Consider the following 12,854-nt stretch of genomic DNA (forward strand, 5'->3'; position numbering starts at 1 on the left):
GTAGTAGTCATTAGTCCTGCTCTAGTCTATATATTCATACCAGTAGTAGTCATTAGTCCTGGTCTATATATTCATACCAGTAGTAGTCATTAGTCCTGCTCTAGTCTATATATTCATACTAGTAGTAGTCATTAGTCCTGCTCTAGTCTATATATTCATACCAGTAGTAGTCATTAGTCCTGCTCTAGTCTATATATTCATACTAGTAGTAGTCATTAGTCCTGGTCTAGTCTATATATTCATACCAGTATTAGTCATTAGTCCTGCTCTAGTCTATATATTCATACTAGTAGTAGTCATTAGTCCTGCTCTAGTCTATATATTCATACTAGTAGTAGTCATTAGTCCTGGTCTAGTCTATATATTCATACCAGTAGTAGTCATTAGTCCTGGTCTAGTCTATATATTCATACCAGTAGTAGTCATTAGTCCTGGTCTAGTCTATATATTCATACCAGTAGTAGTCATTAGTCCTGGTCTAGTCTATATATTCATACCAGTAGTAGTCATTAGTCCTGGTCTAGTCTATATATTCATACCAGTAGTAGTCATTAGTCCTAGTCTATATATTCATACTAGTGTTAGTCATTAGTCCTGCTCTAGTCTATATATTCATACCAGTATTAGTCATTAGTCCTGGTCTAGTCTATATATTCATACCAGTATTAGACATTAGTCCTGCTCTAGTCTATATATTCATACCAGTAGTAGTCATTAGTCCTAGTCTATATATTCATACCAGTAGTAGTCATTAGTCCTGGTCTAGTCTATATATTCATACCAGTAGTAGTCATTAGTCCTGCTCTAGTCTATATATTCATACCAGTAGTAGACATTAGTCCTAGTCTATATATTCATACCAGTAGTAGTCATTAGTCCTGCTCTAGTCTATATATTCATACTAGTAGTAGACATTAGTCCTGGTCTAGTCTATATATTCATACCAGTAGTAGACATTAGTCCTGGTCTAGTCTATATATTCATACCAGTAGTAGACATTAGTCCTGGTCTAGTCTATATATTCTGGGTGATGTGAAACAACGTCATCATTTCACTGGCCTCTTCTCTGGCGAGCTCCAATTGGCTATCGCTGATCACCGTTCTCAAAACTTGTCGTTGCACGTTCACACTACAAGAGCATTGCACATTTTGTGCCGATAAAATCAAACGCCCAAAGACAGGATCGGCCACACACCCTCGAGCAGGTAATGACATCGGGATTTCATCTACGATCTCAAAAACGTGTTTGAGGCAGCTTAATTGGGGCCCAAATGATGTAGTGTTCACTCGGCTTGAGGTAGAGCGTTCTGACCCAGCTCTTTGTTCTGACCCAGCTCTTTGTTCTGACCCAGCTCTTTGTTCCGACCCAGCTCTTTGTTCTGACCCAGCTCTTTGTTCTGACCCAGCTCTTTGTTCTGACCCAGTTCTTTGTGGGACAGGCAGGTTCTACTGATGTGAACCCTTTACATTGGAGTCATTTAGCAGACGCTCTTATCCAGAGCGAGTTACAATGAGTAAATTCATCTTAAGATAGCTAGGTGAGACAACCACATGTCATAGTCAGTACCTTTTCCCTCTGTAGTAGCTATCAGCAAAGTCAGAGCTTGAAGGGGGGGGGGGGGGCAATTGCTGGTTCAGGTGTATTTTTTATTAATACATTTTTTCAGGGGGGTGAAGAGAATTATTTAAGATACTGTTTGAAGAGATAGGGGTTGATGTTTTCGGACGATGGGCAGGGACTCTGCTGTGCTAGCTTCAGGGGGAAGCTGGTTCCACCATTGGGGTGCCAGGACAGAGAAGAGGTTGGACTGGGCTGAGCAGGAGCTGCCGTCCCGTAGGGGTGGGAGGACCAAGAGACCAGGGCTGCCAGAACAAAGTACTCTGGTTGGGTTTGAGCATAGCCTGAAGTTAGGGAGGGGCAGTTCCTCACTAGTCATCACAGATGACTTGTTACAGACAGAGCTGAGACATGGAGCTGAAAACATGTGGATGTCTAGATGTCACACTGAACTAGTGTCTAGTTCAGTGTGTGTGTCTGTGTGTGTGTGTGTGTGTGTGTGTGTGTGTGTGTGTGTGTGTGTGTGTGTGTGTGTGTGTGTGTGTGTGTGTGTGTGTGTGTGTGTGAATATTTTTTTTTAATTATTTAACTAGGCAAGTCAGTTAAGAACAAATTCAAAAATGTACAATAACATCCTACCCCGGCCAAACCCGGACAACGCTGGGCCAATTGTACCCTATGGGACTCCCAATCACGGCCGGTTGTGATACAGCCTGGAATCGAACCAGGGTCTTTAGGGACGCCTCTAGCACTGAGATGCTGTGCCTTAGACCGCTGCTCCACTCGGGAGCCCCACTTGTATAGTCTGTGTTGGTGTATAGTTTGCTTATGTATAGTGTGTGTGTATAGTTTGTGTGTATAGTGTCTATAGTGTGTGTCTGTTTCTCCAGTCACCTATCAGCTGTTGTTTTTCCTCCCCTCTATAGTTGACCTTTGACCAGACTATATGATGACTGTTAAAAGTCACAGGTGACTCGGTCACAGGAGGGTGACTGGGTCACAGGAGGGTGACTGATCAGAATGTGGAACCATACCGCCATCTAGTGTCTGTGGGGAAACCAAACAGATTATTCACACTGTATGGCTCATATGTAGGTCTGACTAGAACTCTGACCCGTTCTCCCTTTCTCTCCTCTCTCCCCTTCTCGCTCTTCTCTCTCCCTTTCTCTCGCTTCTCTTCCTTCTCGCTCTTCTCTCTCCCTTTCTCTCTCTTCTCTCCCTCTCTCTCTTCTCTCTTCTTTCTCTTCTCTCTCCCCTTCTTGCTCTTCTCTCTCCCCTTCTTGCTCTTCTCTCTCCCCTTCTTGCTCTTCTCTCTCCCCTTCTTGCTCTTCTCTCTCCCCTTCTTGCTCTTCTCTCTCCCCTTCTTGCTCTTCTCTCTCCCTTTCTCTCTCTTCCTTCTTTCTCTTCTCTCTCCCCTTCTCTCTCTTCTCTCTCCCCTTCTCACTCTTCTCTCTCCCTTTCTCTCGCTTCTCTTTCTTCTCGCTCTTCTCTCTCCCTTTCTCTCTCCCTCTTTCTCTTCTCTTCTTTCTCTTCTCTCTCCCCTTCTTGCTCTTCTCTCTCCCTTTCTCGCTCTTCTCTCTCCCTTTCTCTCTCTTCTCTCTTCTTTCTCTTCTCTCTCCCCTTCTTGCTCTTCTCACTCTTCTCTCTCCTTTTCTCTCTCTTCTCTCCCGTTCTCTCTCTTCTCTCTCCCTTTCTCTCTTCTCTCTTCCGTCTTTCTCTTCTGTCTCCCTGTTTCTCTCTTCTGCCGCTCCTTCTATCTCCCACCTCCTTCTATCTCCCCCCCCCCCCCCAGACCAGTATGCGTGAGAACAAGGAGAAGCAGGCCCTGGGTGATCTGATGATCAAGCCTGTCCAGAGGATCCCCCGTTATGAGCTGCTGGTCAAGGTGAGTCTCCTCCCCCTGTCTAATTGGTCAAGGTGAGTCTCCTCCCCCGTGTCTAACTGGTCAAGGTGAGTCTCCTCCCCCCTGTCTAACTGGTCAAGGTGAGTCTCCTCCCCCCTGTCTAACTGGTCAAGGTGAGTCTCCTCCCCCCTGTCTAACTGGTCAAGGTGAGTCTCCTCCCCCCTGTCTAACTGGTCAAGGTGAGTCTCCCCCCCCTGTCTAATTGGTCAAGGTGAGTCTCCTACCCCCTGTCTAATTGGTCAAGGTGAGTCTCCTCCCCCCTGTCTAATTGGTCAAGGTGAGTCTCCTCCCCCCTGTCTAACTGGTCAAGGTGAGTCTCCTCCCCCCTGTCTAACTGCATGGTGAGTCTCCTCCCCTCTGTCTAACTGGGTTAAAGTCCGAGGTGAGTCTCCTCCCCCCTGCCTAACTGGGTTAAAGTCTGAGGTGAGTCTCCTCCCCCCTGCCTAACTGGGTTAAAGTCTGAGGTGAGTCTCCTCCCCCCTGCCTAACTGGGTTAAAGTCCGAGGTGAGTCTCCTCCCCTCTGCTTAACTGGTCATGGTGAGTCTCCTCCCCTCTGCCTAACTGGGTTGAAGTACGAGGTGAGTCTCCTCCCCCCTGGCCTAACTGGGTTAAAGTCCGAGGGGAGTCTCCTCCCCCCTGCCTAACTGGGTTAAAGTCTGAGGTGAGTCTCCTCCCCCCTGCCTAACTGGGTTAAAGTCTGAGGTGAGTCTCCTCCCCCCTGCCTAACTGGGTTGAAGTCCGAGGTGAGTCTCCTCCCCCCTGCCTAACTGGGTTGAAGTCCGAGGTGAGTCTCCTCCCCCCTGCTAACTGGGTTAAAGTCTGAGGTGAGTCTCCTCCCCCCTGCCTAACTGGGTTGAAGTCCGAGGTGAGTCTCCTCCCCCCTGCTAACTGGGTTAAAGTCCGAGGTGAGTCTCCTCCCCCCTGGCCTAACTGGGTTAAAGTCCGAGGTGAGTCTCCTCCCCCCTGCCTAACTGGGTTAAAGTCTGAGGTGAGTCTCCTCCCCCCTGCCTAACTGGGTTAAAGTCTGAGGTGAGTCTCCTCCCCCCTGCCTAACTGGGTTGAAGTCCGAGGTGAGTCTCCTCCCCCCTGCTAACTGGGTTAAAGTCCGAGGTGAGTCTCCTCCCCCCTGGCCTAACTGGGTTAAAGTCCGAGGTGAGTCTCCTCCCCTCTGTCTAACTGGTCAAGGTGAGTCTCCCCCCCCCCCCCCCCCTGCCTAACTGGGTTAAAGTCCGAGGTGAGTCTCCTCCCCTCTGCCTAACTGGATTAAAGTCCGAGGTGAGTCTCCTCCCCTCTGCCTAACTGGGTTAAAGTCCGAGGTGAGTTTTCCTCCCCTCTGCCTAACTGGGTTGAAGTCCGAGGTGAGTCTCTTCTCCTCTGCCTAACTTTTCAAGGTGTGTCTCCCCCCCCCCCCCCCCTGCCTAACTGGGTTAAAGTCCGAGGTGAGTCTCTTCCCCTCTGTCTAACTGGTCATGGTGAGTCTCCTCCCCTCTGCCTAACTGGGTTAAAGTCCGAGGTGAGTTTTCCTCCCCTCTGCCTAACTGGGTTAAAATCCGAGGTGAGTCCCAGGCTTCTCCTGGCCTAGCTGTTTCCTCAATGTCAACCAGTTTAGTGTTTAAGGCCTGCGTATGAAAGATGAAGGTCAACATGTGTATTTGGATTCATATTCTCCTGCAGATGAAGCTTCTTTTACTTGGTAGAAAATGTGTGTGTCCCTGTTCTCTAGGATCTGTTGAAGCACACTCCTGAGGAACATCCAGACCACCCGTTGCTATTGGACGCCCAGAGAGACATCAAGCGATTGGCTGAGAAGATCAATAAGGGGCGTCGCTCTGCGGAGGAGGTGGAGAGAGAGACACGCGTCATGCAGGAGATAGAAGCCCACATCGAGGGAGTAGAACACGTCAGAGATGTAGGATTCTCACATTTATATATAGATATATATATGTACTCACATTGCTTTCTTTCGCTATCTCAAGGTTGATGGTACTGTAATAATGATTCTAATCTCTCTCTCTCTGTCAGATCCTTAACCCAATGAGGAAGTTCCTGAGACAGGAGATGGTGATGGAGGCGGTGAGACCTGAGACACTCAGACTGATTGATTGACAGTGTGACATTATGATGGTCTTCCAGACTGACAGCAGAGACCATAGATACTCTGCTGAGTGACATCCCTCTGATACTGCCCTCTGTCAGATATCAATCTAGATAACAGATAAGAAGGATTGGATGTCTCTCTCTTTCTTTCACGCTTTCTCTCACTCTTTTTCTCTCTCGCTGTCTGTCCATCTGTCTCCCTCCTCTCTTTCTCCTCTCTCTCTACCTCTCTCCTCTCTCCTCTGTCTCTCTCTCCCTCTCTCTCTCCTCACTCAACTCTCTCTCCTCACTCAACTCTCTCTCCTCTCTCTTTCTCTCTCTGCAGAAGACGGTGGGGGGTAAGAAAGACCGCTCTCTCTTCCTCTTCAGTGATCTGCTCATCTGCACCACCCTAAAGAGGAAGTCTGGATCCCTGAGACGCAGCTCCATGAGCCTGTGAGCCTCACACACACACACACACACACACACAAACCTGCAATGTAGCTGCTTGAGCTTCTGAGTCACAATATAGAATGACAACAGACATTTTTGTCCATCTTGTATTTTTGTATTTTTCCACTCCACTCACTAACAACCCTCCTGGGAATCCCTCTTTGATGAGTAGAGACTGTATGGTTTAATGTTAGGTTCCTAACCTAAACCCTACGTTTCCCACATTGAGGTATAAAAGAACTAGAGACCTTTTTTGTTTTCAACGTAATCTACTCCCATTCGTATACGCCGATATGTGGCCCGTCTATATCCGGGTTACATTCTGTTTACACAGCCCGACTTCACATGCGTACTAGACTGACTGTGCACACGAGCAGCTCATCACGTCGTCCAGAAACATGACAGGCATTGGATGAATATAAAGTGTTAATATCTTTGTGATGAAAAAAAATCGGCCTCAGCGACAGTTATTTGAATAATTCAATGGATGTTTTGTGCACAAAAAATGATGACTAAAGGAATTTTCAAATCGGGACTTCTCTATGGGGCCGTCTATGGAAACTGACTTTCTGGGTCGGACTTCAGTTAAACTGCAGTACTGAAGCAAGACCGTAGTAGTCGAAACCGAACCATAGAGATAGATAGGGCGCTGCCCATACTAATACGTCTTTTTGGCTACTAGAGGCCTCTATCATTCTCTATGGCTTCACCCCATACTTTGAGTGTTAAATAAAAGGAGACTGTCTTGCTGCCCCCTGGTGTTGCCTGAAACACATTACGCTTTCTGCATCGTACACAGAAATATCTCTGTTTTTCTCCCTGTCCTCTCATCTTTCTATCTCCTCCTCTTCCAGGTACTCTGCTGCCAGTGTGATCGACACTTCCAGTAAATATAAGTTCCTGTGGAAACTTCCCCTAGAGGATGTGGAGATAGTGAAAAGTAAGTCTCCTGAGGGATCATGGGATGTGAAGTTTATATATATCTGCGGTTATACTGTAGTTCTTCCTGTAGCCCAGTGCTCATGGAATGTGTAGTTTATATGTATCTGCGATTATACTGTAGTTCTTCCTGTATACCAGTGCTCATGGGATGTGTAGTTTATAGTCTGAAATTACCTTCATGTATTTACATTTTGTAGTTTATTTTGTAAATATTTTCTTAACTCTATTTTTTTAACTGCATTGTTGGTTAGGGCATGTAAGTAAGCATTTCACGGTAAGGTCTACCTACACCTGTTGTATTCGGCGCAATACAAATTAAATGACAAATACAATTACATTTTTATTTTGATATATCTGAGATTCTACTGTATTTCTTCCTGCATCCCAGTGCTCATTGGATGTGTTGTTTATATGTGTCTGAGATTATACTGTAGTTCTTCCTGTATCACAGTGCTCATGGGATGTGTAGTTTATATGTGTCTGAGATGATACTGTAGTTCTTCCTGTATCACAGTGCTCATGGGATGTGTAGTTTCCTGTGAGTATCAGAGGTCAGATGTCATCATCTCTTTTCCTGTATGTAAGGCCCCTCCCAGGCAACCAACAAAGAGACCATCCAGAAGATGATTGGTCGACTGGACGAGGACCTGAGTACACTGGGACACATCAGCAAACTATCAGAGACTCTCAGCTTCCCTCACCAGGTAACACACACGCCTCACATCTAGCAAATCTCATACACAATTACATCTAGTACCTCTCTCTCTATCTCTGTCTCTCTGCCTCTCTCCCTCTCTGCCTCTCTCTCTCTCTGCCTCTCTCTCTCTGTCTCTCTCTGCCTCTCTCTGTCTCTGTCTCTGTCTCTCTGTCTCTCTGTCCCTCTCTGTCTCTCTGTCTCTCTGTCTCTCTGTCTCTCTGTCTCTCTCTCTCTCTCTCTCTCTCTCTCTCTCTCTCTCTCTCTCTCTCTCTCTCTCTCTCTCTCTCTCTCTCTCTCTCTCTCTGAGAAACCTCCTTTAACAAACCTCATGTCTCCCTCTCTCCCTCCCTCTCCCTCTCTCTCTCACCTTCTCTCTCTCCCCCCCCCTCTCTCTCTCTCTCTCTCCCCTCAGTCTCTGGATGATGTGATAAAGGACCTGATGGTGGCAGTCCACAGGGAGCTTGCAGAGAAACAGTCTCTAGCCTTCAGTATGACCTTCCTGCCCACCAAGCTGGAGCTGACCACCGCGTCGGCAGAAACCAGCTTCGTGTTTGAGTTCAGCTCCCCAGACACACGCAGCAACTTCCAACAGGCCTTCGAAGATGCCAAGAAGCAACTGGGTATGAGGAAACACGTTTGTTATTTAACATTGTATAGTTCACTTGTCTTTCTCTTGAGATTAAACTCTAAGTAAATAACCTCCATTTCGCACTTCCTTTGTCCTGTGTGTGTGTGTGTGTGTGTGTGTAGCAATGAATAAGGACCAGTGGGACCCAGAGTTCCTGAAGGCTATCCCCATTATGAAGACTCGTAGTGGGATGCAGGTGAGAGGGACCAGCCTGCCCTGTGCTCAATTAGAATTGAACCCGACCCTGGTGATGTGACATGGTTACCTGGCCATTCTGACTGTCTACGGTAAAGCTTAGGGTTTTGTGATGGAGAACACGCCTACTTAAGTATTCATAGTCCTTTCCCTTCTATCCTGCCCTGTGCCTCCCTCCCCAGTTCTCCTGTGCCTCCCCCAGCCACAGTTGTCCAGAGAGCAGCAGTGAGGTGTGGGTGTGTAACAGTGATGGTTACGTGGGCCAGGTGTGTCTGCTCAACATCAGAGACCAGCCCACTGTAGAGGCCTGTATCGCTGTCTGCTCTGCCAGGATCATCTGCATTGCCGCGGTCCCTGGACTAAAGGGGAGGTTGGTACACAGAGCATAGTGTAGAAACACACACACATCAGTCCCTGGACTCAAGGGGAGGTTGGGACACAGAGCATAGTGTACAAACACACACACATCAGTCCCTGTAGTCAAGGGGAGGTTGGTACACAGAGCATAGTGTACTAACACACGTATCAGTCCCTGTAGTCAAGGGGAGGTTGGTACACAGAGCATAGTGTACTAACACACGTATCAGTCCCTGTAGTCAAGGGGAGGTTGGTACACAGAGCATAGTGTACTAACACACACGTATCAGTCCCTGTAGTCAAGGGGAGGTTGGTACACAGAGCATAGTGTACTAACACACACGTATCAGTCCCTGTAGTCAAGGGGAGGTTGGTACACAGAGCATAGTGTACTAACACACGTATCAGTCCCTGTAGTCAAGGGGAGGTTGGTACACAGAGCATAGTGTACTAACACACACGTATCAGTCCCTGTAGTCAAGGGGAGGTTGGGACACAGAGCATAGTGTACTAACACACGTATCAGTCCCTGTAGTCAAGGGGAGGTTGGGACACAGAGCATAGTGTACTAACACACGTATCAGTCCCTGTAGTCAAGGGGAGGTTGGTACACAGAGCATAGTGTACAAACACACACACATCAGTCCCTGTAGTCAAGGGGAGGTTGGTACACAGAGCATAGTGTACTAACACACGTATCAGTCCCTGTAGTCAAGGGGAGGTTGGGACACAGAGCATAGTGTACAAACACACACGAATCAGTCCCTGTAGTCAAGGGGAGGTTGGGACACAGAGCATAGTGTACAAACACACGCATATCAGTCTTTACTGTGGATGTCCTGCAATGCTTGTAATGCTGATGTTACTGACTTCTAACCAATCAGCGTCCTACAACCTGTGTCTCCTAGGGAACGTGGAGTGGACCCCTTCCCTGCCCCTCCCCGTGTGGCTGGTGACTCCACCCCATCCCAGCAGCAGCAGCTACACATCTCCATTTCTCATTCGTCGCTGCAGCTCACCGAGCCCCCTTCAGGGGCGGGGCCAGAGTTAGTTCCGTTTGACAGTGATGACACGGACGATGAAGATTCTCCTAGCCCCTCCTCCACTCTGCAGAGCCAAGCCAGTCACTCTACTGTGTCGTCCAGCTATGGCAGTGAGTACACACACACACACACACACACACACACACACACACACACACACACACACACACACACACACACACACACACACACACACCCAAGCTATCCATTCATCCAGCCCTGGTAACGACTATGCACACAAACACCCTGACTGTCCCCCTGTTCTAGATGAGGAGGGGTCTGGTTCTAAGGAAATGGCTACAGAGACCACCAGTAGTGAGGAGGAGCAGGGCTACCCAGAGGCCAGTCCTTATGGAGCTCCAGGCAGGCCAGGGGTGGGTGGAAGAGGTCGACCCCACAGCGAGAGCCCCATGGACGGGAGAGCCATGCGCCGCTCCTCCCGGGGATCCTTCACTAGAGCCAGTCTGGAGGATCTGCTCAGCATTGACCCCGAGGCTTACCAGAGCTCTGTGTGGCTGGGCACAGAGGACGGATGGTAAACACACACACACACACACACACAGACACACACACGCAGACACACACGCAGACACACACGCAGACACACACGCAGACACACACGCAGACACACACACGCAGACACACACACACAGACACACACACACAGACACACACACACAGACACACACACACAGACACACACACACACACACAGACACACACACACAGACACACACACACACACAGACACACACACACAGACACACACACACAGACACACACACAGACACAGACACACACACAGACACACGTTGAAATCCTAACCATGTGATTTGAACTCTCCCTGTCAGTATCCACGTGTACCAGTCATCAGACAACATCCGGAACCGTAAGAACAGCATGAAGATGCAGCACTCTGCCCCCATCCTGTGTGTTCTGTGAGTCCGGCTGCTTACAAGTCTTCCACTTCATCTGGTGATTCACTACCTCACTGTCTGACAATCTCCTCCCTCTCTTCTCTCAGCTACCTGGACAACAAGGTGTTTGTGTCCCTGGCCAACGGAGATGTGATCGTCTACCAGAGGGAGGCGGGGAGTTTCTGGGACGCCCAGTCATCTCAGACGTTGAGTCTGAGCACGCCCAGTAGTCCTGTCACTAAGATGGTCCCGGTCGGAGGGAAGCTGTGGTGTGGTTCACAGAACCGCGTTCTCATCATCAACACAACCACACTGGTGCAAGAGGTATGATCACATTACAGTCACAAGATTGGTGGATGGAACGATGGGTGAATGAATGGACTGATTTTTATTATTTTTTATTATTTTACCTTTATTTAACTAGGGAAGTCAGTTAAGAACAAATTCTTATTTTCAATGACGGCCGAGGAACAGTGGGTTAACTGCCTTGTTCAGGGGCAGAACGACAGATTTTTACCTTGTCAGCTCGGGGGTTCGATCTTGCAACCTTTCTGTTACTAGTCCAACGCTCTAACCACTCGGCTACCTGCCGCCCCTGATGAGTGGTTGTAACCTCTCTCTCTCTCCCCTGCAGCACTGGTTCCAGGTGGGCACAGACAGCAGTAGGTGTGTTACCTGCATGGTGAGCTACGGCCAGGGGGTGTGGCTGGCGCTCCAGGGTAGTGCCCAGATCAGACTTTACCACGCCCAGACCTGGGAAAGCCTGACGGAGGTGGACGTGGCTCCCGCTGTGCACAAGATGCTTGCAGGTACACAGAGCACACACCATAAGTGTCCAAAACATCGTAGACCTTTACTGCCTTAACGACGGCAGTTAAAATACACACACACACACACACACACACACACACACACACACACACACACACACACACACACACACACACACACACACACACACACACACACACACACACACACAAATTAATTCAGCACATTACATCTCCTAACCAGTAGATGGCAGCACCAGAAAGCACTCCTCTCTCTCTTTCTCTCTCTTTCTCTTTCTCTCTCTGGCCTTCCTCTCTCTCTCTTTCTCTCTCTCTTTCTCTTTCTCTCTCTGGCCTTCCTCTCTCTTTCTCTGGCCTCTCTCTCTCGCTCTGGCCTCTCTCTGGCCTCTCTCTCTCTTTCTCTTTCTCTCTCTGGCCTTCCTCTCTCTCTCTTTCTCTCTCTCTTTCTCTCTCTCTCTGGCCTTCCTCTCTCTCTCTTTCTCTTTCTCTCTCTGGCCTTCCTCTCTCTCTTTCTCTCTCTCTTTCTCTTTCTCTCTCTGGCCTTCCTCTCTCTCTCTCTGGCCTCTCTCTCGCTCTGGCCTCTCTCTCGCTCTCTCTCTCTCTCTCTCTCTGGCCTCTCTCTCTCTCTCTCTCTCTCTCTCTCTCTGGCCTCTCTCTCTCTCTCTCTCTCTCTCTCTCTGGCCTCTCTCTCTCTCTCTCTTTCTCTTTCTCTCTCTGGCCTTCCTCTCTCTCTCTTTCTCTCTCTCTTTCTCTTTCTCTCTCTGGCCTTCCTCTCTCTCTCTTTCTCTTTCTCTCTCTGGCCTTCCTCTCTCTCTCTCTGGCCTCTCTCTCGCTCTGGCCTCTCTCTCGCTCTCTCTCTCTCTCTCTCTCTGGCCTTCCTCTCACCTTACCCTCCACCATTCTCCTCCCCAGGTTCAGATGCGATCATCCGGCAACACAAGGCAGCGTGTCTGAGGATCACAGCTCTCCTGGCCTGTAAGGACCTGCTGTGGATCGGGACCAGTGCAGGGGTGGTCCTGACCCTGTCTATCCCAGCCGTCAGCTCTGGGACAGTGTCAGGGACGCTGCGGTCACCTCTGACCCCCATGGGTTCTGCTCACGGACACACTGGCCATGTGAGGTTCCTCACCTCCATAGAACTACCTGAAGGCTTCGACGTCAACTTCCCCCTGCCCGCCGATACCACAGGTAACCACGTCAACTTCCCCCTGCCCGCCGATACCACAGGTAACCACGTCACTTCAAGCACCATTATTTCTTACAAACACATTTGTCACACAATGTTTAAATGGA

The 12,854-nt window shown here is 48.8% G+C and overlaps 1 protein-coding gene across 2 annotated transcripts in view; it reads left to right on the forward strand.

Moving 5' to 3' along the window:
- LOC129822460 (rho guanine nucleotide exchange factor 17-like) overlaps window positions 1-12,854 on the forward strand; it is a 112,297-nt gene that overhangs the window by 95,734 nt on the left and 3,709 nt on the right. Inside the window, exons 5-19 of one of the 2 annotated variants that reach the window (XM_055880754.1) lie at window positions 3,351-3,443; window positions 5,186-5,371; window positions 5,485-5,535; window positions 5,885-5,994; window positions 6,846-6,931; window positions 7,519-7,637; window positions 8,043-8,250; window positions 8,381-8,454; window positions 8,636-8,823; window positions 9,719-9,963; window positions 10,121-10,388; window positions 10,705-10,791; window positions 10,878-11,094; window positions 11,405-11,579; window positions 12,474-12,749. In XM_055880754.1, coding sequence (XP_055736729.1) covers window positions 3,351-3,443; window positions 5,186-5,371; window positions 5,485-5,535; window positions 5,885-5,994; window positions 6,846-6,931; window positions 7,519-7,637; window positions 8,043-8,250; window positions 8,381-8,454; window positions 8,636-8,823; window positions 9,719-9,963; window positions 10,121-10,388; window positions 10,705-10,791; window positions 10,878-11,094; window positions 11,405-11,579; window positions 12,474-12,749 — 2,383 coding nt within the window. Of the gene's footprint in view, window positions 1-3,350; window positions 3,444-5,185; window positions 5,372-5,484; window positions 5,536-5,884; window positions 5,995-6,845; window positions 6,932-7,518; window positions 7,638-8,042; window positions 8,251-8,380; window positions 8,455-8,635; window positions 8,824-9,718; window positions 9,964-10,120; window positions 10,389-10,704; window positions 10,792-10,877; window positions 11,095-11,404; window positions 11,580-12,473; window positions 12,789-12,854 lie in introns of both variants that reach the window. The other variant, XM_055880752.1, reaches the window with a different exon arrangement.

The sequence above is a fragment of the Salvelinus fontinalis genome, chromosome 24 (genome assembly GCF_029448725.1).
Source record: "Salvelinus fontinalis isolate EN_2023a chromosome 24, ASM2944872v1, whole genome shotgun sequence".
In the NCBI taxonomy this organism is placed as follows: domain Eukaryota; kingdom Metazoa; phylum Chordata; class Actinopteri; order Salmoniformes; family Salmonidae; genus Salvelinus; species Salvelinus fontinalis.